Here is a 24,428-nt window from a genome sequence, read left to right as displayed (position 1 = left end):
CAGACAGGGAGAAAAACAGAGAGGCACACAGCATGGGTGATGTTAGCCAGGGGAAAAAGAAATCCACCCTGCAGAGCCCCAACCAGGACCAATCCAGGCCAAGCAGGGAATAATCTCAGACCAAATATAGCCTGTGCTGCAGATCAGGGCTCACAGCAGCGCCGGGCTGCACTTGGCTGGGGGAGGCTGCAAAGCTCATCCCACACAGCTGCTTCCAGCCTGCTGATGCCCTCTCCTCAGTCCAGGAGGGACACACAGGTGATAAGGCTGCTGCAGCCTGCTCTTCCCACAGCCCAGAATGCCTTCACAAGAGCTACTGTACCTCGTGTAACTGCAAACAGCTGCACTGAATAACAAGCCCACAAACACAAGGAAAAAATGAGGTGAGCTGTTAGTTTAGGCAAAGAAGGTGCATTGTTTAAAACGGGGGAGAGAGACAGCATTTGAGACAAGCCCACAAATAATTCTCAGCTCTACATTAGCTTCACTCTAACTAGAAAAGGATTTTTACAGCTGTAGTAGCACCAGGACTTTGCCAAGATCCCTTGAACTAAGGTAGGGTCCCTCCCTTCTCCCTGCTACTCAGAGCTTGTGCACGAAAACACAGGAGCAAACCCAGGCTCTCCATAAAGTATTCTCTCTGTAAAGCAACAAAACACTCAAGAGGACTTTTCATCTGCCCATGGGATGGGAAATTTTTCACAGAGTAGCACCTGCAGCGAGGGTTGTGCAGAGCCAGTGTTCTCCAGGCAGACAGGGGTTGGGACCTGCCTGGACCTGCCTCTTGTGCCAGGATATGACCATGCTGCCACAGGTAAAGCCAGGACAGACTCAAATTCAAGTGGGAAATTGTTATGTTTCTCCTAACCCCTCAAAAAAATCAGTGGTACTAACGTTTCAGTGGCTAAAACCAGTCTGAGACACAGAAGAACACAGAGGCATCATCCTTTCCAGTAATATCATGGGTAAGGACAAAAAGGCCACTTTATTTCAGTAAACAGTGTATTTGAAACTGGTGCATTATCAGAAAAGGGACTTCTGGGTGTGGATGATAAAGCAGGATATATTAAAATTTCAGTAACAAAACAGGCCTCCCTTTTGAAGACTTATCAGCACAGAGCACACAGTGGGGCTGGCAGGCTCCTGGTTAAAACTGCTCCCTCCCTTCTGCCTAACCCACAGAACTAAAGCTGAAAGATGTCCTTGCCCACACCACAATGTCTCAACAAGTCCAAGGCACAAAAGAGCCAACACTTTGCTGGAGGAGACTATTCAGAGAGCAACATCCACAGCCAGGGCTGAGTCACCTGGGGCCAAGGGCTGCAGGTGTGTATCAGTGCTGCCTATGGTGAACAGAACACGAGTGCTCTTAGTGAGCAGAACACACGTTTGCCACCTTTAAATACCACTATGCAGGTGTCCATAAACATGAGAAATATTTATACACAGCCTGTACACCAAATCTACTTGTTTTCCTTGAAGGAGACTCATTTCTCTCCCTTCTAGCCCACACAAAAGGGATGTAACAGGAAGGGTTACATGAGGAGACAGTGGAAAGATGCTCAGGAGAGGGGAACCCAGGGGCACGCCAATTAAACCACGATTGCTGTGGATGCACAGGAGGGGAAATCAGAGATTGGAGCCTCTGTAATCATTGTGCACTTAGTCCCCCAATTCTAGCAGCTAATGACAACTTCCAGCCAAAAATCATGGAGCTACCCAGTCATTAAGCAAATGTTACAGCCCTAGAGAAGGAAAAAGCACTGTGTAACCAGAGGCAGCACAGTTCTGGGTCAGTAACTGAGGAGTGTCCCCAGGCTCCAATCAGCTAAAGCAGCTCTGTGGCATCAGAAGAGTTTTAATCTCCACCAAAATGTAAAGCCTGTGCACTAATGCTCCCAAGCATCAGGATATTGTGAGCCTCTGCCTTACATCTCCATAATAAAACAGCCTCAACAGGAGATCCCACAAAAAACAAAGCAGGCTTACAAAGCCATTTACTGATCATCCTCAACACGAGACCCAGGGAGCTCTGTCTGTGTGCAGGTGCCTCTTCCTAGACAAGTCCTGGGAGTTACAAAGAGAAATTTTGGCACTGGGAAGCACCAGAGGGTCATTCTTCCCAAAAAGCTGGCTCTTGTAAACCAATGGCAATGCCCAGACAGGTGTCAATTGCCTGGAGAAAGTTGGGTTTTCCAACCCAAGTTGCCTTGAGGTGTCAATTGCCTGGAGAAAGCTGCGTTTTCCAACCCTACCAAGCTCCAACCAGAAGTGAAAGATCATTGATTCAGAATGTGAGAAAGGTTTTGCAAGGAGTGCAGGGGAGACAGAAAAGCCTTTCAGCAGTAGAGCTCAATAGGCAAAACTGTCATCAGAGTAACATTCCTGATTATGCAAAGCACCACTGCAAGGAATGAGTACAAGGATGAAGCGTTTTGTTCTCACACTATACACCTGCCCAGATTTCATTTCCCCAAGGCCAAATGGTGGCTGGGCCATACTCTGTGAGGCCAACTCTCATGTTAGCAGGAAGCTCTAGAAGCTCTGTAAACAGCCATAAATCTCCCAGCCATCAGGACCTGAGTAACCTCAAGCTCTACAAAGTCCCCTGCTATTCTTTCTGAAGGGGCATCAGTTCACTCCTTTTGCAGCACTTTCTGCACTGGCTTCTACAGCAGAACTGAAGCACTTGTGCAGTGTGACAAAACAAGGTCTGGATCACCTTGGGGAAGTTACCCCAAATGACACGCAGTTCACAGAAAAATAGAGGGGTTTGAAGAGCACTTGAAGACACAGCTGCTTTTTAGTAATCAGCTGGCTGTCTCCATCTCCAAGGCACTTCTAGTTAACAGCCCTGTGAGTAATATGAAGATGGACTGCACAAGCCAGGAGAGGATTGTTAATACAGCCGCAAACAAAGCAGGAAGGCAAAGGCCAAGGCAACAAAATACTGACTGAGTCACTGGGAACTTTCTAAAAAAGATGCTGGGGACATGACTTTTTCAAGTTTCAATCTCAGAGACATAGCCCTAAGGCTGCCCATTAATTAAAGCAGTGCAAAAAACCTCAAAAGGCTGCACAGGTATTTTTGAGATAAAAGCCAAGCAGTGAAGCAGAACCATGCTGGACTACTGGATGTTACTCAGCCCTCAGAGGGATTGTTTAATCTCACGCCTTCTCCTGCTAGCTCTGGTACCTTCCCCTCCTTCGCCCACCCATCCAGAGACTCACAAAACAAGCTATCATCAATGCCATCTACCACTGCACCTCCTGCCTACTCAAGCAATACAAGCTGCTCTACTTGGAAGAGTAATAATGAACTCCCCAAGGGCTTTGTTTTCGTTTTGGAGAAGCAGTTTGTCCTCCCTCACCCCCAAACACCCAGCTCCGTAACTTAAAAGAAGATGTTAGTCAAGAAACAGCATTACTACGCAGCGTAAGAAAAACTGCTCTCAAGGCTAAGTTATTAACAGAAGAAACATTTCTCCCCTGGACAGCTGAGAAGCCTGTTTACAAATCTATTTGAGCCACTCCTCTGCAGCATCTTACCAGGAGATGCTCTTCCAGGCCCTACTGAGAGCCACATCTGTGCTCTGTCCATTCCCCCTTTCTGAACCATAAATCCACTCTCCCAGGTCTCCAGCACTCTCCTCTCCAGCTTCTCACTGCAATAAAGCTCCAGCCACCATGTGAGCGTCTCTTTCCTTTCCAGAATGTTAAGACCTGCCAATAGCTGGCAGCAGCAAAATTAAATAAGAACTAATCACCACATTGGGCTTTTCAGTCAATAAAACTGTATTACTTCTTCAACTATTACCTGTTCAATTTAGGATGTAAGTGTAGATTTGTAGCCCCCAGCCAGTAAAGGAATAGCCAACACCAGTGCTTAGGGAAGAAAAATACAAAATCCTTATGCACATAGACAGTTCATTCCCACTTGGTTCTGCAGAGGCCAAGCCACTGAAGCTACAATAAACTGAGTATTCCAGATTTCCTGCTCACAGACTCAAACTTGCACGCACAAAATTAGAGTTCTTCTGACCTAGTTTCTCCTTTCTAGCACGTCAAAAGAAAAAGCAGCCATTCTGTACCCTCTCCACAAATATGAAATGTGGGAGCTCTAAGCCTGTAAGGAACACATATACTGACCTGGAAAAAAATGGTTTTCTCCAACCAAAATGATGCAGTTATAGCACTGCAAATGGTGGGTCCCACAGACCAAGATGCACTAGTGATACCAGGAGAGGACAACAATGACACATATAAAACTAACCTTCCTCCAGCATGTCAGAGCAGTCCAGGCTAAGGAAAAGCCACCCACAAGCTACACATTTACACTAATCAAAACAAGGGTCCAAGCCTCCTTCCCATCCTTCAAAGGCATGGCTAGCAACATGGTGAGTTCAACTCTGTCATTTGAGCAAAAGGCAGTGAGTTTTGACTTGAGGCTAAAGAAAATGAACATGTGGCCTCTGTGAGCCTCAGCACAGTAAGGAAATGCTGAGATATTCAATAACCCTCAAGACAACACAATTACACTTATTCTTCATTTGAAGTTAGTTTCCCTCCAAAGCAGGCATTCCTCTCACCCCTTTTAAAGCTCTACATCACATTCCACAGATCACCAGGACAGACTCCATGAATTGTTTGCAGCTGTATGACAAGCCCACCTTCCAGTTCACAGCAGACTCTTCATCCAGAAGAGCCAGAAGCCAATCACACCAGAAGCATCAGCAAAAGCACAACTGCTAAGTGAACCCCAAGGTTCTCAATGCCTTGCTAGATGAATGCAGCCTCAGCGCCATCAACCCCTTCAACATATGCCTAATTCAAGCACACAGCTTCAACAAGGCAATATATAAAAGGCTTGGCTGAGCTCAGTGTCTCTAAAAAGCTGCAGTGCCAATTATAAATCACATCTATAGCCCCCAGAAGATCTGAAGTCACTACCAGTATTGTACCACACTTCTTCAGATGCAGACATCAATTAGAGCACAGCAGCTGGACACTCTCCTCACTGGAAGTCATTCATGTAGTTTCAGACCAATAAGATATTATTCCTAAATGGTTAGATCTCACCCCTCTGAGAAAGAGAGTTTCAACCTTGGCCAGCAAATGTTTGCATCAAGCTGAAGTCATTACCTGCCACTAAACGCTGTCAAAGGTTTATGGGCTCTTGGAGGAGCTGGCTTAATTACTTACCAAGGCAGCTGTTTTGGGAACTGCAGCCTCTTAACATCCCACTCCTGGAGATGCACTGTGTAAAGCATGGCTGCTGCCAAGCTCGTGCCAAGAGAAGGGAGCACCCTCTCACACACAGAGGCAACCAAACATTCAGTCTCCAACAGCAGGTCACGCTTGTGGCTCCGTCTGTGTGAGTCTGCAGGGCTGACAGAAGCCAGTCTGCCCCTTCCTGAGGCACTGCTGGACACTCCAGCCCCTGCAGCCCTCACGGGAGGGCTGGGGTCACCCTCTGGGACCACCTTTGCCAAGAAGTGACAGCCTTGCTCCCTCCTTGCAGTGAGAGTTGTGGCCAGAGGGACGGCGTAAAACAGGAGAATGTCTAACTCCCAGATGCACTTTGGAGCAAGAAAAGAAAAGCAATCTTAAAACATTTTGCTTTTTTAAACCAGGATGGTTTTGCACCTCCAATGTCTATTTTTCAGTTATGGTTGTGGGCTGAGCTGACCAGAAAACCTGTCAGAGATGAAAGGGCTGTAGCATCAACAACCCATGGACTACAGCCTTCAACAGCAGGGATCTGTGCAACAACTAACACATAGCCGGGCATGTAGGCAAGCATTCCAGAAATCCCTGAATCCCAGATTAAAGCAGCTGCCATTACTGTTCAACATTTTCCTGTCCCTATCCACATGTCTGGAGAAACACCACCTCCCTGCTGGATTCAGTCGAGAGTTTCTCACATCAGCCCAGTTTTCACAGATCATCTGGAGATGGAGTTATCTGCTGGTTTTGTGCTTTTCAAAGAGTTTACCCACAGCCTGTCGCTTGTCATCAGCTCCTCACACTTGGCTCTACAAGGGCTGGCTAGCAAGAAAGGCAGATAACTCTCCAGTGGCAGCAGTTTCAAGCAAGGACAATACAGGGAACAAATCACTTTAAATTATGGAGCAGAACTCTGCAGGATAGACTGTAGAAAAATCCCAAGCTCCACAACTATACCAACAAGATGCCAAAACCTTGTATTATAAACTCACTTTTACATTGAATTGTCTTGACAAATCAGCAGAATTATTTAAAATATTATCAAATATATACTAATTTGCATGTTTCAATTTAGAAATACATGGCTCACCCAAGAGTTAATAAGATGTGGGGAAGGGCAAAGGAAGGCTTCTCACCTTTTTTCCTACATTTCACAGGCTGTGAAATGACCCAGAAGGAAGTCCAAAAGGTTGGTTATGACAGACACTCAAACTGGGTGGAAAACAAGGTTCCACAGCAAAAAGCAAGCTCCTGCCTGATCCATGCCAAAAAAAAAGTCTAAAATCAGGGTTGGTCTACAGTTGCTGAAACAATTTGCAAGATTTTTTTTTTTGCCAGGGTGTGAAGTATTTCCTATAGCAAGTCTTCTGCATTTCTTGGTGGCTTCCTACATTGTGAAACACTCTCAGAAATTGAGGGAGATGCTTTTTATTTCAAACCCCAATGCCCTGAACTACTAAACTTGGCAGGGGCACACAGATTATTTAGTTTAGTTCATTTGATATCTGCATTACAACACTTTGGATGAGACAAGGTGAGGGACCATTCTCCCAGACATCCCAGGAAGATGTGCAGGTTCTGCTTTGCAAATTGTCTTGATGTCCCATAAATCCAATCACCACATTTTGCTTTATGGGACCCATTGTGCTCCCTGTCAAACTGGAGCCCTGTGACACCTCCCTGCCTTGGGAGCTCTCTGCTAGCTCTGGTCCCTGGAACCAGCTGTGGCATTATCTGGCTTTTTGCAGAGCTCCACAATTTTTTATTAGTTCACACAAGCAGGCTGGAAACATTAATATAAACACACACACAGCAGCTAAGCAAGCCCTGTAAGACCACAGGGACCAGCCTGCTGAAGACCAGTACAAGACAGGAAAACAAAGCAGTGGGGAAGCCCATAATAATTAAAATTTCAACTGAAAAATCAGACCTATTCCTCCTGGAGGCACAAGGTGCCAGCAACCACCAGCCACTCATCTCAGCCCTGCCCATAGTCCTTCCCCATACTCAGGAATGGGGTCAGCTCTTCAGGCCCACCTCCTTCAACCCAAGAGAGACACTGCACATCCCCACGAGGATTTGGCCCACCATCATAAGATGTGAGATTAATCATGAGTGTTAAAGGATCTGAAAAGGGGATGAGAAACATTAGTAACTGCTTCTAAATTAATTGCCGTTATTGTTATTTGATTTGCTAAACCCTCTGGGGCTAGATTTTATTTTAGAAAACTATGAACATATCAGATTAATCAACTTAAAATAAATGGTCTTGATTTATTTATTTCTGCTGTATCTACTCCTCTTTAAGCTTGGCAACTCATTGCATTTTTTCCATCCTGTGAAAGAAAAAGAACAGGAGCTTTGCTTTATTATTATTTTAAAGGAACCTCTACGAAGCTCAGTAGTTCTATGAGTTTAAATCATGGCAAAACTATGTTTTGAAGGAGGACAAGTGCAAGGCTGGAGCTGGTTTCCATACTCTGCAGGCACCAGCTTTGCACTGGGAGCCCACCAGCAGAGTCACACCACACAGTCCAAGCAAATCAGATCTATTCCCCAATAATGCAGGCATCCAAAGAGTTGAAAGACACCCTACCAGGTTTCAACGGGGGCTGTCCCAGTGTGAGGCACACTTCTTGCATAAAAGTCCTGCTAGCAAGGAAGAAGTTTAATCTCCTCTAGCCAGATTTCTCTGTTTCTGAATCCTCTGGAAGTTGGGTCAGCATCCTTTCCCCCGCCTCCTAATCCCCTGCCCTCAGCTTTAGCAATGCAGCAATGCCTCTGCCAGCAAACTCAAAAGAAAAGCCCTCAAATATATTTTGCTGAAGAATATTAATCTTGTGTTCCACAGAATATTAAGTGGATTACATCTACAGCCTCCAAGGAGAAAAACGTTGATTCCCATGTATCTTGTGCTATTATTCACCCCCATTATTTTTTCCTGCCAGCCTAAGTCATGACAATTTCCCATTAATTAGTGCAGAGCTCAACTGGCTCGAAGGACCAAGCAATGAGTGGGACTTCTCCATGGCCATGAGGCAGATCAGACCACTCTGGCACAGCTGCTGCACAGGAACACAAACAAGGTGAAGAACAAAACCAGCTTTGGGTTTTCTTGGATGACTTCCTGGTGGGATCACCCTTGAACATTTCTTTGTAAAGGTAACAGAATAGAAAAGAAAATTGCTGACATCATTAGAGACATGCCCTTGAATGAGGCACAGCTAACACAGAGAGATGGATGTTTCTGGCCTCTAGTGAATTGGGGTGGGGGAAGAACTCAAAAAAAGCTTGAGGTGCCTGTTCTCATACCCAGAAAGGAGCCCTGACCCCAGGCTGAAGGGGAACACCACCTCCCAAGGGTGAACCCACTATGCCTGGGCGCTCCCCACCACCAGCATCCCCCCCAAACACCCTGCTCAGCCCTCTGCTCCCTCTGGAACCACTCAAACCACTGCAAAGTGCCACCAGCTGACTTTACTAGAGTTTGGCACTTTCTTTGCAGAGGTGTTAATGACTCTAAAAGAGAACAAGACGGGGATAAGCAGCTTTAATACCACTTAAATGCTTACGACTAGGAGAAACAAGAGAGCCTGCAAGGGCCAGACTCTCAGAGGGAGAGGACTGTAAATTACTCAGCACGGAGTAAGCAAGATCAAAGTCACTCCAAAAAGATGCAGCCCACTGACAGTGATACAAATACTGAGTATTTCACAAGCAGGCTGATGAGTTTAGAAGGCCAAACGGGGTGTTCTGATGATGCTGCACAAAGTAAGGAAAGGAAATCTCAGGACATATGTTTTGTTCTTAACATAATACATGACCAAGAACTCAGCTTCGGCTGATGCTTGGAGACATTGATACTTTCTATTGACATCTTGTTGGTCTGTGCAGGGAAGAGAAAAACAACTCCTCAGCTGCAATTCCCAAGCTCCATCCTCTTTTTTATAGTTCCTAGAGTAATTTCAATTCTACACAATAAACAGCAGAACAGATAAGAAAAGCCTTATCGGATGAAGCAGCTCACAGCTTCCCACATGGGCAAGACAGAGAGCTAATGGCTACAGAGGCAGATAAGGATGCTCATAACCAGAAATCAAACCCACGTGTTCCAGCAAGAACACACCGCCACAGAAAGCAAAATACACAGTACAACAAACTCTGCCAGGCCACCCTAAATCCTCAGAAAGCATCACTTCATCCCTCCTTGCAGACCCAGCTGGCCCATCACTGTCTCTCCTGGTCAGAAGGGAGGGAGATGCTGCAGTTTCCTTGTAAGCCAAAAGCAGCATGTGCTCAGCTGAGCTATGCTCCACCTTACAGCCTCAGGCTACAGCAAGAAAGACAAACTACCACAACACCAAGATGTTTTTGCAATGCTTCTCTGAAGACCTGTGTTGAAAAGGAATATTCATTATGTAGGGAAACCAACTCAACTATCAGCTTTCCCAAACTGCAAGTGATGCAAAGCCAGGATGGGCTTTTTGTTGAGGGAAACACCAAGTATGCAACTCCAATCCCTTAGCACCCATCCCAAGGCTCAAACTCCAGTGCCATTTCTCATCCCTGCCAGAGACCCAGATTGTTCAGCAATATCCAAACTCATGGTAAGCTGCTGGCAGCACAGCTGCACCCTGGGTTTCCCATATCACTTAGTCTAAACCAGAGACACAGAATGTGATCTTCACCACTGAGCCACTCCAACAGCTCTAACCTGTTGGGTATTATCTCTTCATCTGATTCATCTCCTGAAAATTGACGCCTGCAAGTTATTTCCCTTCCCTCATGTCCCAAACATCACTCAGTGTTGGCAAGTATACAAGAAAAGCATTTATCCAAAGGAATTTGCTCATCAAGACTTGCAGACAGTAAAACCACAGGTTATCTAATCTTAGGAGAGCATAGTTTAATGGCCACAACATGAGAGGCCAAAGGGTCTGACTTTACTCTGAGCTGTGCTGGGGCTGCATGGCTCATAAGTGAATCTAAGGAAGATGCTTGACCACTCCTCACCTTGATTTCCCCTGCTATGAGACTCTCCTAGCATTCCTTTCCTCACAGGGGATCTTATCTATAAAGTCCTCATCAGCATGTGAAAAGAGTTATGGATCTCCAGATGTGTACTTAAGGAAAAGTCTGGAGGAGTGGAGAAGCAGCACTGGCCAGGGAGCCTGGAGACACATCCCCTTCAGCACTCCACATCTGTGCTCAGAGAAACATCTGAACCCTTTCCCCCTACAGGGAAGGGAAAAAAACAATCATTTCCTTTTTCTTGAGAAAGCTCAGAGGAAAGATTAAATTTTGCATCTCTTAAGTCAAGGAAATCATTCAAGATTCTCCCAAGAATATCAAGAGACCCCACCACCTCTGGAGAGCCACATGCAGAACCACCTCACAGGCAACCCCCAGAGAACAGGACAACCCTCCCTGTCCCAGCCTTTCTCTGGATGCCACTGAGTGGCAGAACTGGACTGATCAGGAGGAAGACTAGAGGTCTACTCTCAGTGTTCTGCAAAGTCTGGAAGGTGGGGAAAATCCAGACCTGGCACAGGTGAAACCAGAGCTGCACTGCCAGGGTCTCACAGCACAGCTCCTGCTGGGGGCCAGAAAGGGCTTCTTCTGGTTTTAAACAAACTCCCACTTGGAAAACAACTGAATATCAACAAGCAAGCTAGTATTTCAGCTCTTTTTAGGAAGGAAATGGAGTTATCCCCATTGGATTTGCTCCCATCTTTGCCAGCTGCCTCGGTTAACCTTGAAGGCAGATCAGACCAACCATAGCAGTGCCAGAAACAGCCAAGCACCAGCTGGAACTGCTTCAGTAGAGCAAGACCTCTGCCCCTAAGATTGGTGCACAAACCTCCTGCTTTCTCCCAGGTGGCAAAAGACAATGCAGTGAAGGACAGAAGGTATGTCCACTCTGGTCTAGCCATGTGGAACAGACAGGTCTCAGAGGAGCAGCTGGCTTAAGAACTTGAAGAAAAAACAAAAAAGGCTCAGCTCTCTTTAAGAGGAAAATGTTCCATTGTTCCATAATTAATGGAAAGCAGAAGAGGTTTTATGGACTCGTTGAGAAATGAGGGTGAGCATTAGAAAGCACTTTTCAGTATTTCATGATCACAAGGTGAGCTGCTTGCATAATACTGACAAAGAACATGAATGCTGATATCACAAGGCAGTTATGAAACTTGGGCTTTAAATACTGAATAACAATAACTCAGTAATTAAGTCTCATAAGTAATTTTTTCTTCTTTTTTTTTTTTTTTTCCCTTAACTGCAAAGTAGATGCTGCAACCTTCAACTGAGGCATGACTGTCCTCTCTGGTAAGGTTTACACATGATGGATGTCCTCTGCTCCCACCACCTCACAGCACCAGGGATCCATCCCATCCCAGAGCCTCCCTGCCAGTCACATCCTTTCTTCAGGCCTCCCACTCCTGTAGGAGAGGCTTCAAGATCACAGCAAGGTTCACGCTGTGAACCTGAGAGGGGCAGGAGGACAGGGAATAAACCTGAATAACTGCATTCTGCCAGTTAACTGCTAAACCCCCAACAAGCTCTTCAGCCTCTTCATGATGTTTTTTTGACACAAGCACACATTCTTGTGAATTACTCCAGCGTGACCAGGACACACAGTCTCCTGAACAAGACACACAATATAGAGCAGCAAAATGTCATGAAAATCAAGGGCAAATGAACACAGAAGACAGCCCCTCCCCCTAACACCACTTCTATTTTTAGGCAGCCATATTAGCTTGGAGCAGTTTTACTCGTTTCTGATAATGAGCAGAGCTTTTGCATCTTCTCTTGAGGACATTTCATCTGTGCAGGCTCTTTGCTGTACACCAGCAGCACGGAAGAGGTCACATCAACGGGCAAAACCAAACCCACCATTTATTGTGAAAGGGCCTTGAGAAACCAACTTCAGCTTTGAACTTCTGCCCTTTCTCGCTGGCCAACCACACTGCTCCATTTTTGGGGGGGTAGGGTCTGCCCACCTGCAAGGTGTGCCTCCAGGTCCATCAGATGATAAACTTTTGCCTATTCAAGAGGCACGATAAGAGCTCCTGAGAGCTCCCAAAGCAGCAGGAGCACTATGCTAAAGCAGGAACTAATAAAGAATTGGGTGATCATTATCAAACGAGCAAGCCAAAAACAGATGTGCTCAAGATCTGGGTTCCACTGTGCTGGCAGCTTCTCTTCAGGAAGTCTCATTCCTCCACCCCTCAGAGAGAGCTATTCCTAAGGTACTACACACAATTTTCTGCCATGCAACCAATTTGTACATTCAAGGTCCTTTGCTTGCCTCAGACTGCCTTGATAGGAACATCCAAGAGTAAAGTTCTCTTCCTTCAGGTGCATTCCTCCTCATCCCCTTCCTCCACAGCCCTTCACCACCACCCTCCTGTCTCCTTGTGCCCACACTGGTGCTGCCTAAGGCAGCAAGATCCTGTATGGACACCAGTCCTGTCTGGACTGCCAAGAGGCAAAGTCCAGAGGGCAAGATACACCTTGGAACAGGTGGCAGAAGAGAGGGAAGGCAGCTTCTCACCTGGAAGATGAAAGCATGGCACAAGCAGCTTAGGGATCTCTGTTTTATCACTCAGAGAAGAAGGCAGGCAAAGCCTCACACATTTATCTTCATTTTTTTCTTCTGAATTTTCAATAAGCTACTTGAAGTCCTCTATTTGCCCTTTGGATTATAGTCTTTCAAGAAGACCTTTCTCCACGCTTCTCTACAATTATGAGATCTAGGGAAAAATACTCCCCCTTCCAAGTTAACTTCTGGTGTCAGCACTTCATAGAATTTCCTGACTACAGACAAAAATCATGAGGCTTCTGTCAATTGAGAAACCCCCTCCCAAGCACAGGAGCTGGTCACTTCTTGGTGAGCTCCTGCCCCTAGTCACAAACACCTCCACACCAGCCTCTCACTTCTTCTGTGGATTGTGAAATCTCATTTATTGAGGAAAAACACTAGCTCAGTAAGAGGAAGCATTTAATACAGCTAGTAGATGATTAACAAGTGAGTGCTCAAGTCAATTGCTGCAGGAGCACCGCGAGTTCCTAAGGCCATAAAAAACTTCTCACACGTCAGAGGCGAGGAGTTCACGGGGAAGCTGTGCCTGGCCAAGCCCTCACTGCATGGGACCACAGCCTGCAGCTCCTCACCTTCCTCCCCCAGCCTCCTGGCTGCAGGTCTCTACATCAGTGGTACCCAGGGACCAGAGTGTTTTATTGCTCCTTTCACATTCTCCCATCAGCCAGGATGCCTCCAAGACCTCCCTCCCCATGCTCTGTAGAGGTTTCAAGACATAATACATATAAATAAAAGACCTACGCACAGCTGAGCACCCATTAACCCCCTCCCCTTCCTCCCACCCTCTGTCCCACCAGCAGGCACTTGCCCTCTGGCCAGCTGGGCCATCTGGCAGGAAGGAAAGTTATCAGGGTCCCCACCCTCATGTAACAAACAGCATGTCAAGGCAGCACTGGGGAGGAAGCTACGTGGTGTTTTGTGGCTCTTTTAAACCAAGGCCAAAGAAGAAGCAGCATTTCTGCCAGGACCTTTGCCTTTTCACGCCCAAGTCACCCAGAGCCAAGTAAAGGTGTTCAGTGCTCTTGAGTATCAGTTACTTCTAGGCAATAACATCCTGAACACCCATCCTGGCTTTTACAGAGCACAGCGAAGAAGTTACAGGGATTTGGCACTTTCTCCTTAACAGGCCATCATTAACAAGTGACTCATATTATATTGCAGTGTGAGTCATCTTGGTAGAGGTCACAAACGTAAGTGACAACTAGTCTTCAATTATTTCCTTCAAGCTGAATTAAAGGTGTATTGTTATGCTAATTTTATATCTGCTCTATCCTATCTTTCCTTCAACTGTCTCCAGAGCAACCTGGGATTTCAGCTCATGGTCCAAACTACCTCTGGAAGAGCTCTTTCACCAGGGTGTTGTTACAGGTGTTCACAAAACAGGGAGATGCCAATGGAAAGACTTCTGGATGGGCTTCCAGCTATGGCAACTAAGAGGTAAAGCAGCTCTCCATCCATCCATCCATCCATCCATCCATCCATCCATCCATCCATCCATCCATCCATCCATCCATCCATCCATCCATCCATCCATCCCTGCTCCACAAGGACAATGAGCTGCTGTTCCTGCCATCTTCCTGCTCTGCTCATGCTTTTTTGTAGCAAATCCCCAGGGCCCTGGGGTTTGCCCAGAGCTCAAACACAACCACCTTCAGGCTGCCACATCATATACCTGGCTCCAAGAGCAGGGGAAAAGCTCAACAAGCAAAATCACTTCAAACCATGCCCAGCATCATACAAATATTGAAGAAGTTATTACATGGCTAGTGTAAAAAGGGGCATTTTCAGCCAATTTCTGTTTTCTAACCAGGCAGACCCATATTTCAGCCTCTCCTCTTCAGAATGTGTCCATCACAGGTCCCCAGCCAGGGGACCAGGGTCACACAGCATCCCTGCCAGGGCAGGACACAGTCACTGGAGGACACTTGGCTCAGAAAACAGAGTTTTGCCCATTAGAAATCACAGCCATTACGAGCCTGGTCGCCAGTGGAGCATTCTGTTTACATTTACAACTATCAAACACAGTCCCACTGGCTGTGAGGATCACTTTGGAGAGCATTTGTAAACTGCTCTCACTACTGGAATCCCATTTAGCTATTATAGCCTCTTCAGCCATACTAACACACAGATCCCCACAGAATAGCAATGGGAAGAGCAGAGTCATCACACTATTTACTGAAGCTAATCAATACATAAAGGCTGAAGATTTATTGCACTGAAGACAGCCTGTCTGCATGGCCAGAAAATGCATTTAAAGTCCTTTTCATTTTGTTGCTTTGGCCTCTGGTTCTTCTCCAGAAACATTTGCCTTGCACACCCATCTTTCTTTCCTCCCCAGATGGTGGCACCTGCAGACACCTGAGAGAAGCCCCTTCCTCAAACACCTACCATGAGTATTCAGTGGGAATATAAAACACAAACCCACAAGTTTAAGGGCACTGCACTTTCCTTTCCAGCCACGTTTCATGACTGTTTTGGGATCTCCCATCTGAGTGAGTAGCCTGGAAAATCGTGGCCTGTTTTGAAGAAGGTCCATTTGCCAGGTACAGGGACACAAGCTGTGCTGTCCTGTTCCACTCAAGAGGGAACAGTTAGACCCACACTTATTTTTATTTATATTTGTATACTTTCTGTTAATATATATAAATAAAAGAGCTTTGTAAGTGCCCTGCAAAGCCCAAAGCACATCTGACCTGCTGTGTTTTGGGGCTGACCACCCACCATGCTGAGAAACCACCAGAGATTCACAACTAGTGAGCCACAGCTGGGGAAGTGCACTGAGCTGCACCAGCAAAATCTCATTCTCTGGTTTCATCTGGACTCATGTTCTGGGGAGTAGAAGCCTGGTAAGCAACAGCCACGAGGCTTAGTGCTCCTGAAGCACTGATGGTAATTAAAACAATCAACATCTGGCAAGTAGACACATTTGGTTTGGTCACTGTATCAGCTGTATGGCCCCAGTGTAACAGAAGTATAGAATGGTTTGGGTTGGAAGCAACCCTTAAGCTCATCCTCCACCATGGGCAGAGATGCCACCCACTAAACCAGGCTGCTCCAAGCCCCATCCAACCTGGCCTTGAACACTTCCATGCATGGATTATCTGTCATTTCTCTGGGCACTTGTCCCACTGCCTCACTACCCTCCTAATACTGCTAAGAAAGACTGCAGTGAGGTAGGGAGGAGATCTGCTCTTTCCCTTTTGCCAGTTTATCTCAAAATCACACAAAAGCTTTTATGCTTTTGTATGAAAGAAAGAGGAAGAGACAAATATATTCTGATGTACAGGGAGATTTCTATTGTTGCCTGGACATCAAACAGCACCCAATTAGTCCTGCAAGGATCTGACCCACAAATTATGAAAATAAATTACTCTGAAGCTTTGATCTCTTGTATTTCTATAGCATGCTACAGCAGTTATTAGACACATTTTATTAGGCTCAAGCTGTGCGATCTTTTCCTCAGCAAAGGCTCTACCACCTCCAATGCATCCTAAAGTCACCATCCAGCAGATTAAGGGCATGATCCCAAACAGTCACTTCTGTCATGCACTAAACACATGACTCAGCTGGCAGTAGGCTTTTCCTGCTGAGTTTCAAAATTAGGAGAAAAAGGAATTTTTAAAAGGAAGGGGAGGGAAAACTGTCAGCCACATAAATTTTTTACTTTTCTTGTTAGTTTATAAAGGAATATGCATGTGAGGCAATATCCCTGGCTTTTAAAGAGCACTGCTTTTAGAACAATTTGCTGTTCTGAAAGCAACACTTTCTGCACCCTGAAATGCCACTGCTGGCGGGAACAAGCAAAATCTGTAACAAAAGGTTGTGTGCACTCTGAGGCTGAAAACCACACGTGCACTCAGGCAAGCAGAAACACCCACCCTCGCTGCAGCAGGAGCACTCAGAACCAGGAGGATGTTGAGCTTGCACTGCTCAGGCTTTGCTCAGAGGAGCAGCTCACTGCTCAAAGCAGCACAAACCAGGCAGGGACAGTGTCTGCCACAGGGTAGGGCTGTTTTCACCTGAGTGCATCCATAGGAAGGATGGGACCGTGTCACCCACCCAGGTGGCACCTCACTGACTGGCAGTGGATGGTGTTTGCACAAAGCCATGAATATCTGACAGAGCTCCTGTGGCAGAGCAGAGCTGGTTACCCACAGCAGAGCAAAGGGAACACCTTCTGCTGGCCAGGGTAACTCAGTTTCTGAGTGGGAAGCAGGACAGGCTGCTGGCTGCCCTCGGATGGAAGCAGGAGCTGCTATCCAACCTGGCCATTCCAGTGCTGCCTGCCTGATTACCATCATTTATTACCAACACACAACCTTGAACTTCTGGCAAGCACCGCAGCAAATTAACACAGAAAAGTGACATTCTGGATCAAAGGGGAAGGTTTTTTGATTGGCCATTACAAAATAAAAATCAAGCATGCAGAGAGATAGAACTGAGCCCAGAACTGAGTGCCAACGAAACTTCTTATCAGTGCTTCCCAACCTTGGTGGCTTTTCCTCTCCTTTCACTAATGAGCCACTGCAGGAGCTCCCCAGGGCTGGGGGCTGATGTGCTGGGCATCCTCATCCCAGGGCAGGAAGGGGATGCTCAGCCCTTTGCAGGGCTCATGTAGAAACAGCCATGGAGGAGGAACACAGGGAGAGGGGGAGTATCCATTTTCCAAGGACCATGTTCCTTGGCCAGCACTCCTTTAGAAATCATAAACGATTTACATGGAAAACATCAAATCTCACTTACATAAGTTGTATTCCTGAGCCCAGAGCAGACTGACCATCACTTTCAATGTGCAGCCACATTTCAAAGTGACAAAACAGGACAGGGGAAGGGGGCTGGGGAGAAGGAAATTAAAGCAACTGGCCTGGAAATTAACACAACCTCTCACCCAATGGAGCTACCCATGACTTAGGCTTGTGGGGTTCAGTCTGCACCCTGCTTTAATGGCTGTGTGAAAGGTAACAAAGAAGGCACCTGAGCATCAGCAAACAGAAACCTCATGTGACAGAGGCTCTACACCTGCAGAGCAGTCAGGGCCAAAAAGGCCACCAGAAGGGAGAAAGGATCAGCCAAAATCCTGGGAGAGCAGATGCAGGATGCCCTTCACTCCATGAGGCTCCTGGTCTCGTCTGTAGCTGGCAGCAAGGGAAAACAATATGTGTGCTCCCCTGGCAGCCAGCTGCCTTCAGGTGGCAGGTCCTGAACCCTCAGCCATCCTCCACACCCCGAGGCACAAGAGTTCTTGCCAAAGCTGTTTCTCCCCACCAAGCACCCTTTTGCCTGCTGGTAGCTTTCCCTGGGGAAGCATGGGAAATCTAGCAGGATTCTACGCCTTTACAGATGAGGCATGAAGAAACGAGACAGGGATCAATAGCCTGTCCTTGGTCTGCAGGTCAGAGTCACAGAACTCCCACTGGTGTCTGTAATTACCCTTGCCAAGGGTGAGGGTGCATCAGGAGGAGTCAGGCAAGGGGCTGCAGGGAGCAGCTCAGAGCCTGAGCCCAGGAGCTTTCCCCTGACCTGGCCTCACATGAATGATGATTTCCAAGGACACCTCTTCCACAGCTGGGTGATTCATCCATGGGGATTTACACACAGATCAAATGGAAACTCATCCCATACAGACTGTGCCACTACATCTACAAGCCTGGCATATAAAAACTACCTTCAGGTAGCAAGGTTAAAAACCTCCTCTAACTCCTCCTTGTCACATGGATTAAAAACAGACCCTTTATTTTAAATATGCACACCAACAAAATGTTCTTTGTTGCTTCAAAGCAAAGCTTGTTTCAACCTCACAACCTTGCACTCAAACCTCAGCCTGCTCAAGCATATATTTTGCTATAAATTCACTCCAAATTATTAATTTTTATGGCTGCCCAGCAAAAGAGCATTAGTGAGAACAGAGAACTCTCCATGCCTTCAAAAAGGCCATACACTGCTGTGCTGTGGAAGAACTGCAACAATGAGGAAGACCATTGCTGAAGAGTAACTGCAGAAGAGCAGCAGCTGGGCTGCACAAGTCCAAAGGGCAGAGAAAAGAACACAATCAACCCCAGAGAAAGATCTGACAGAAGACAGACCCTTTTCCATGGTAACTTTTCATGAGTACACACAAGAACATGCATAGCTGCATAGAGGATACATCTGCACCAATGGCTCAAGGAATAGGGTTGGACATTGCCATCCCTTTGGGATGATTTAAATTAGAGGAAAGATTTAGATGAGATGTTTGGAATAAATTATTTTCTTAGAGAGTAGTAAGGCACTGCAACACAAAACCCAGAGAAGCCGTGGATGCCTCATCCCTGGAATTGTTCAAGGCCAGGTTGGACAGTGCTTGGAGCAACCTGGTCTAAGGGAAGGTGTTTTAGAACTAGATAAGCTCTGAGGTCCCTTCAAACTCAAACCATTCCATGATTCTGTGATTCAGAGACCAGTATTCTGCTGCAGTTTTATGGTTTAGAACTCAAAGGACTCCAAAATAGACAAAGCACATGGATACTGTCATGTTCCACAGCTTACATGTGCACTGAATCACAGTGGAAGAGGACAGATTAAGTCCCTAATGGAATACTCTTGAGAGTATCTTTCCTCAGGAACTGGTAATATATATATTTATTTATTGAACATCTGCCCCAAATTCTGCAAAGTTATTTGCAAAAATAATATTAAATTATTTTAGTTTTAAATTATATATTAATTTGCAAAGTTATTTGCAAATATAGCATTATCATGTAAATACAGCAAAATAAGCTTTTCATGTCTTTTTTTTTTTTTTAATCTCTAGAAGTCATCTCCAGTCAAGTTTGTTCCTCTTTCTATTTAGGAAGGTGACCTTTACAAAAGCTGCCCAAATTCTGTTGAGCTACAGAGTTTTTTTTTAAAAGGTACTGGAAGAAGAAGCCTAAAATAATGCTGCCAGAGTAATGCTCCTGAGTGGTGGCTTGCAGTGCTTATTCCACAATAGAGCTTCTCCTAAATCTTTAATGATGCTGAAATATGCCATAAACTGACAAAGTTCTAGAAACAGGACAATGCCAGCATATTTGAGTTTTGTGGGTTTTTAACATGTCAGCTTTTATCTTCATTGACAGTGATCAACAAATGCAAACAAAGGGCCACTGAAACTTCACTTCTACACAAAGCAAGCTAAAGGAAGAGTAGTGACATTTTTGGGTTTCATCCAATTCTTCCCAGCAACAGCTAATACTCACCGGCTCCTTAAATTCTGTGCTGTCTCCTCTCCAAGCCTGAGCATTAAAGGCCAGGCTTTTCCAAAACAATAAACGATTTTAGGGTACAGTTTCCAAAGAGTGCACGGTCAGCACTTCACTAAAGTAAACAACAAAAGCCTGGGGTTCCTTAATGAGCTCAAAACAAAAGCAACATCCAGGTACATGAAGAATACAATTGCTTCTTCCCCAGAAAGGCTCTTTTTAAACTCCCTGCCTAGCAGGAAACCCCCAGCCAAGCTGTACATCCCGGCTGAGCCTGGTGCCTTATGCCCAGGGCGAGCCCCTGCCCGCAAGACAAGGAGCAGCAGTGAGCAGGGGGGATTGCTGGCCCCAAGCCAGACCCAGCCCAGGGGTTATCAGCTCCCTGGGAAAGGTTTTTCCTCCCCGAGATCTTTTATAACCTCCCACACACCTTGCAAAGCAACTGAGGTGAATCCAGCTGTGGCAGCTGCTGCAGAAGAGCCCAGCACCACTGCTGAGTGCATCAGCCAGAGGCCCAGCCCTGCAGATGGATGCAGCAGAGGAAAAGCTACTGACCTGAATATTTGAGAAGGATCAAGGCCACTGCCTTCAGCAAGAGATGACAGGCTCTTGCATTCGCTGAGACGAAAAAAAATGGGGGGAAAAAACACCAAACCCAGCCCTATCTTCCTGCTCTCTCCTATTGGGATCAGCTGTGCATTTCCCACCACAGACCATGGCCCACTGCATCCCTTCTCACACTTTTTCATTTTATTGCAAAAATCTGCTTCTCCAACATGCCCGTCAACAGTCAACAGCCTGTGTGAATCCCAGTGTCAATCATTATTCTGTTAATAACACTGCCAGGTCATCTGGCTATTAAACATGCTGAGTGGACTAGCAAAAGTATCACCTTGCCCACACAAAAGAACATTATAATGCAGTTTATCTTATCCCCTCGTCAGTATAATATGCAGTGCTACCTGTTTCGATGGCCTCATTGTTTTAAATTACAGTTTTCTGCAACATTAACGATCCTCATTACCAGCACCACCACTGGAGGATCTCTGGTTTGAGAATCCTTCCTATCCTGGCACGCTCAGTCCTCTGCACCCACAGGGGCACTCCTGGGTACCAGGGCAATGAGCACGGTGCCCAGTGATGGATAGAAACATGTCACAGAGAAGGCAGGAGCCAACCCCAAGTGCACCAGGCCGTGCATTTTAATCAGAATTCAGTGCTTTGTTCCTGCCCAGCCTCCAGCACATCAAGCAGATGCACTGCTGCGGTGGAGCCCGACTGTGTGGCCAAAATAAACTCCACAGTGTGGCAAAAACCAGAGCTCCTGCCACCTCCTATGTCACCTTCCAGCCCAGATCTATAAATCCCACCCCACAAGCCCGTGGGCAGTGGCAAACTGAACTGAATGATGGTGTGCAGGGTTCTCCTTGTGCTCAGCCTTCAACAGCGTGCTGCCATCCTGCAAATACACCTCCCTTCCTTGGGATAGCAGGAGGCAAGCCAAAGCAAAGCACTGGGCAAACTGGCAGTCAGAATTCCACCTTTCTTACACACATTTGCCCGTGGCTCATAAGCCCCAGCCTCCTGGAACATTTCAGTGACTCAAACTCAGAGATAAGTGTCCTCAGCACTTCCTTTCCCCACTGCTGGGAACAAATCACCAGATTTTAGAGTCACTACCTGCTCCCAGCATTTCACAGTCACCTCTCACCCCTTTAAACACAGAAGCAGCACAAGAGCAACAACTCCTCCACCCAGACTCATCCACAAACCCACTGCAATGTGACACCTCTTTTCTGATACATAAAAATTTTGCAAGGCTTGGGGAATTACTCCTCCCTGCCATGTTTTGTGCCCAGGCAGCAAATTTACTATCGATTTCTGATTCAGACCCCATGGAATGATTCACGCCTCGTGCCCTATCTGCTGAATTTACGACCTTTAACAATTATTCTAAGTGCTGGAGGAGCTCAGTTTAGAAGAAGATCTATTCCTTGGCAAATTAAGCTCCTATTCTTGTCTCGCTTGCAAACCACCACATCTCCCATCATTTACAGGAAAGTGCCACAGCAGGTCTGTCCCCCTGAGAGGGGGCAGAGAGCTGAGTGGCAGCAGCCCTGTGCTGGCAGAGTGGCCACTGCTGGGCAGGAGAGCAGGGAGTGGACAATGCTGGGCAGGAGAGCAGGGAGTGGACACTGCTGGGCAGGAGGGCAGGGTTTTGCTGTCCCACCCTGGTGACAGTCAGGATTTTGGGTCCCCTTGTCTCCGGTTACCCTGAAATGCCAGCACTGCTCTGCTCACCAGCCAGGCGCTGCCGCTGCGTCTCAGGGGGAGGGAGGGAATATACATTTCCTCCCAAAGCGAAAACAAAACCCTGACTGAGGCTGCTGTGTGTTGCTATTAAAAAGCCACAAACAGAAAAAAAAAACAAAAAAAACCCCAACCTAAGCACGTGTGGATATGGTTTTAAAAAGACATTATATCCTAGTTCAAATACACTTCCCAGCACAGATGTTAAAACAAAAAATTAAAAAAAAAAAAAACAACAGAGGGTGCAGAAGAAGGAGGCAGCCCCCTCCCCCCCAAATTACACTGTTCTCCTGGATTAACTCCACCAGCTTCAGCAACCTTTCTCCCAAGGCACCTTCCACCTAAGAGGGGAAACCAGCTCCAGGTCTCTTTTTAAGGCAGATGGTTCCCCCATTCTAATCTCATCTACACTGTGTATTGCTGAGCAATCATTTACACTATTAATCAACCAGAAACTCACCAGAAAGAAAGTAGGGCAAGTGAATAAAGATAGACTTCTCTTTTTTTTTTTTTCTTGCACTGAAGCAAATAATATTTCTAAAAATACACTTGTTCAAGTCTTCAGCAGATTCTGCTTGATTTTATTTATTTGTCTATGCAGCGGGTTGTGTGGAGCAGCCTGGCTGCTGCCTCCCGCATAAATGCTGTTTCTCTCAATGACTCCCCATGCTCGTTTCCAACGAGCCGTTCTTACGGCCAGGAAGATGGGGAAAAGGAAGAAAGTTACAAGAGAAATGGACCAGGGGGGACATCAGGCCACAGCCCACGCCGAGGCTGACACGTCTGACGAGCCTGACATTTCAAGGGTACATGCTGGGCTTCATTTTCCAGGGGGGTGAGGAGGAGGAGGCAGCGCGCAGGAACACAGCGGGAGAGGGATGGAGAGAGGGATGGAGAGAGGCTGCGGGGCCGGGGCGGGGAAAGCGGGGTCTGGGGCTCAGCTCCGCACCCCGGCGGTGCCCGGCCCCGCCATCCCTGCCTGCCCACGCGTGCTGCCCGCGGGGGATCGGTGCGCGGGGGTGTCCGGGTGGGACCGGCCCCGCTCCCCGCCGCGGGGACCCGCCCGGCCGCCCGCACCCGCGTCCCCGCGGCGCTGCGCGGGTGCGCACACACGGACACGCACACACGGACACGCACACACCTGCGGGGCGGGCACACTCACACATACACACACACAGACACACACATGTGCGGATGCGCACACGCGCGGGTACGCGCACACATGTGCGGATGCACACACGTGTGGATGCGCGCACACGCGCGGCGGCGGGCGCGCACATGCACGCGCACACGGTTATCTTACCCGCATTTACATACGTGCAGCCGCACATTACACACACACACACACACACACCGAGCCCCGCGGACCCCCAGCCCCATCTCCCCGCCACCGGGGAAAGGATGGATGGATGGATGGATGCATAGGTGGATGGGTGGATGGATGGACGGATGGATGGATAGATGGATGGGAGGGGTGCCGCTCCCGCATGCCTCCCCGCCATCCCCGGCCCTGCGCCTCACCCGCAGCGCCGAGAGGTCTATCTCGTCCAGGCTCCGCGCCGGGGAGTCGCTCGCCATATTTCCGCCGCCGGCCAGGCGGCCCCGCCGCCACCGACCGGGCAGTGGCGGCCGCCGCGGCGCTGGCGCTATTTAACGCCTCTCCTCATGCGGGGCGCCGGGAAGGAGAAGCCGCCGCCGCCGCCCCTGTCCTTCCGCCCGCAGCGCGGCTGCCTAGGGGCGGCCAGGCAGGCAGGGCTCGCCGCGGGCTGCGCCGGGATGGCGGCGGCGGCGGCGCATCGCCGCGCCCGCCCCGCACCGCGCCCGCACGGCCCCGCGCCGCCCCTGTCTGTCACCGCGGGGGCGGCGCCCGACCCGCCGCCAGGGGGCGGCGCCGCGCGGGGGCGGGCAGAGCCCCCTCAGGGGCGGGCGGGGGCTGCGCCGGGAGCGCCGCGGTGGCGGGCGAGGGCACGGAGGGGGACGCGGCGTGTGGGGCAGCGGCACCCGCGGAGGGAACGGGCGTCGGGACCCTCCGGGGTGCACAAACGGGCTCGTTCAGCGCGCAGATCCCCCCC

At 47.9% G+C, this 24,428-nt stretch overlaps 1 protein-coding gene across 5 annotated transcripts in view; it reads right to left on the bottom strand.

Moving 5' to 3' along the window:
* TNIK (TRAF2 and NCK interacting kinase) overlaps positions 1 to 24,059 on the bottom strand; it is a 150,982-nt gene extending 126,923 nt beyond the window's left edge. For 2 of the 5 annotated variants that reach the window (XM_066556230.1, XM_066556231.1), the window contains exon 1: positions 23,878 to 24,058. In XM_066556230.1, the coding sequence (XP_066412327.1) occupies positions 23,878 to 23,934 (57 nt within the window). In that variant the 5' untranslated portion in view covers positions 23,935 to 24,058. Of the gene's footprint in view, positions 1 to 23,877 lie in introns of all 5 variants that reach the window. The other 3 variants (XM_066556229.1, XM_066556232.1, XM_066556233.1) reach the window with 3 other exon arrangements.
* Positions 24,060 to 24,428: the final 369 nt, after the last annotated feature.

The sequence above is a fragment of the Molothrus aeneus genome, chromosome 10 (assembly GCF_037042795.1).
Source record: "Molothrus aeneus isolate 106 chromosome 10, BPBGC_Maene_1.0, whole genome shotgun sequence".
In the NCBI taxonomy this organism is placed as follows: Eukaryota; Metazoa; Chordata; class Aves; order Passeriformes; family Icteridae; genus Molothrus; species Molothrus aeneus.
This window is presented reverse-complemented; position numbering and strand designations above follow the sequence as displayed.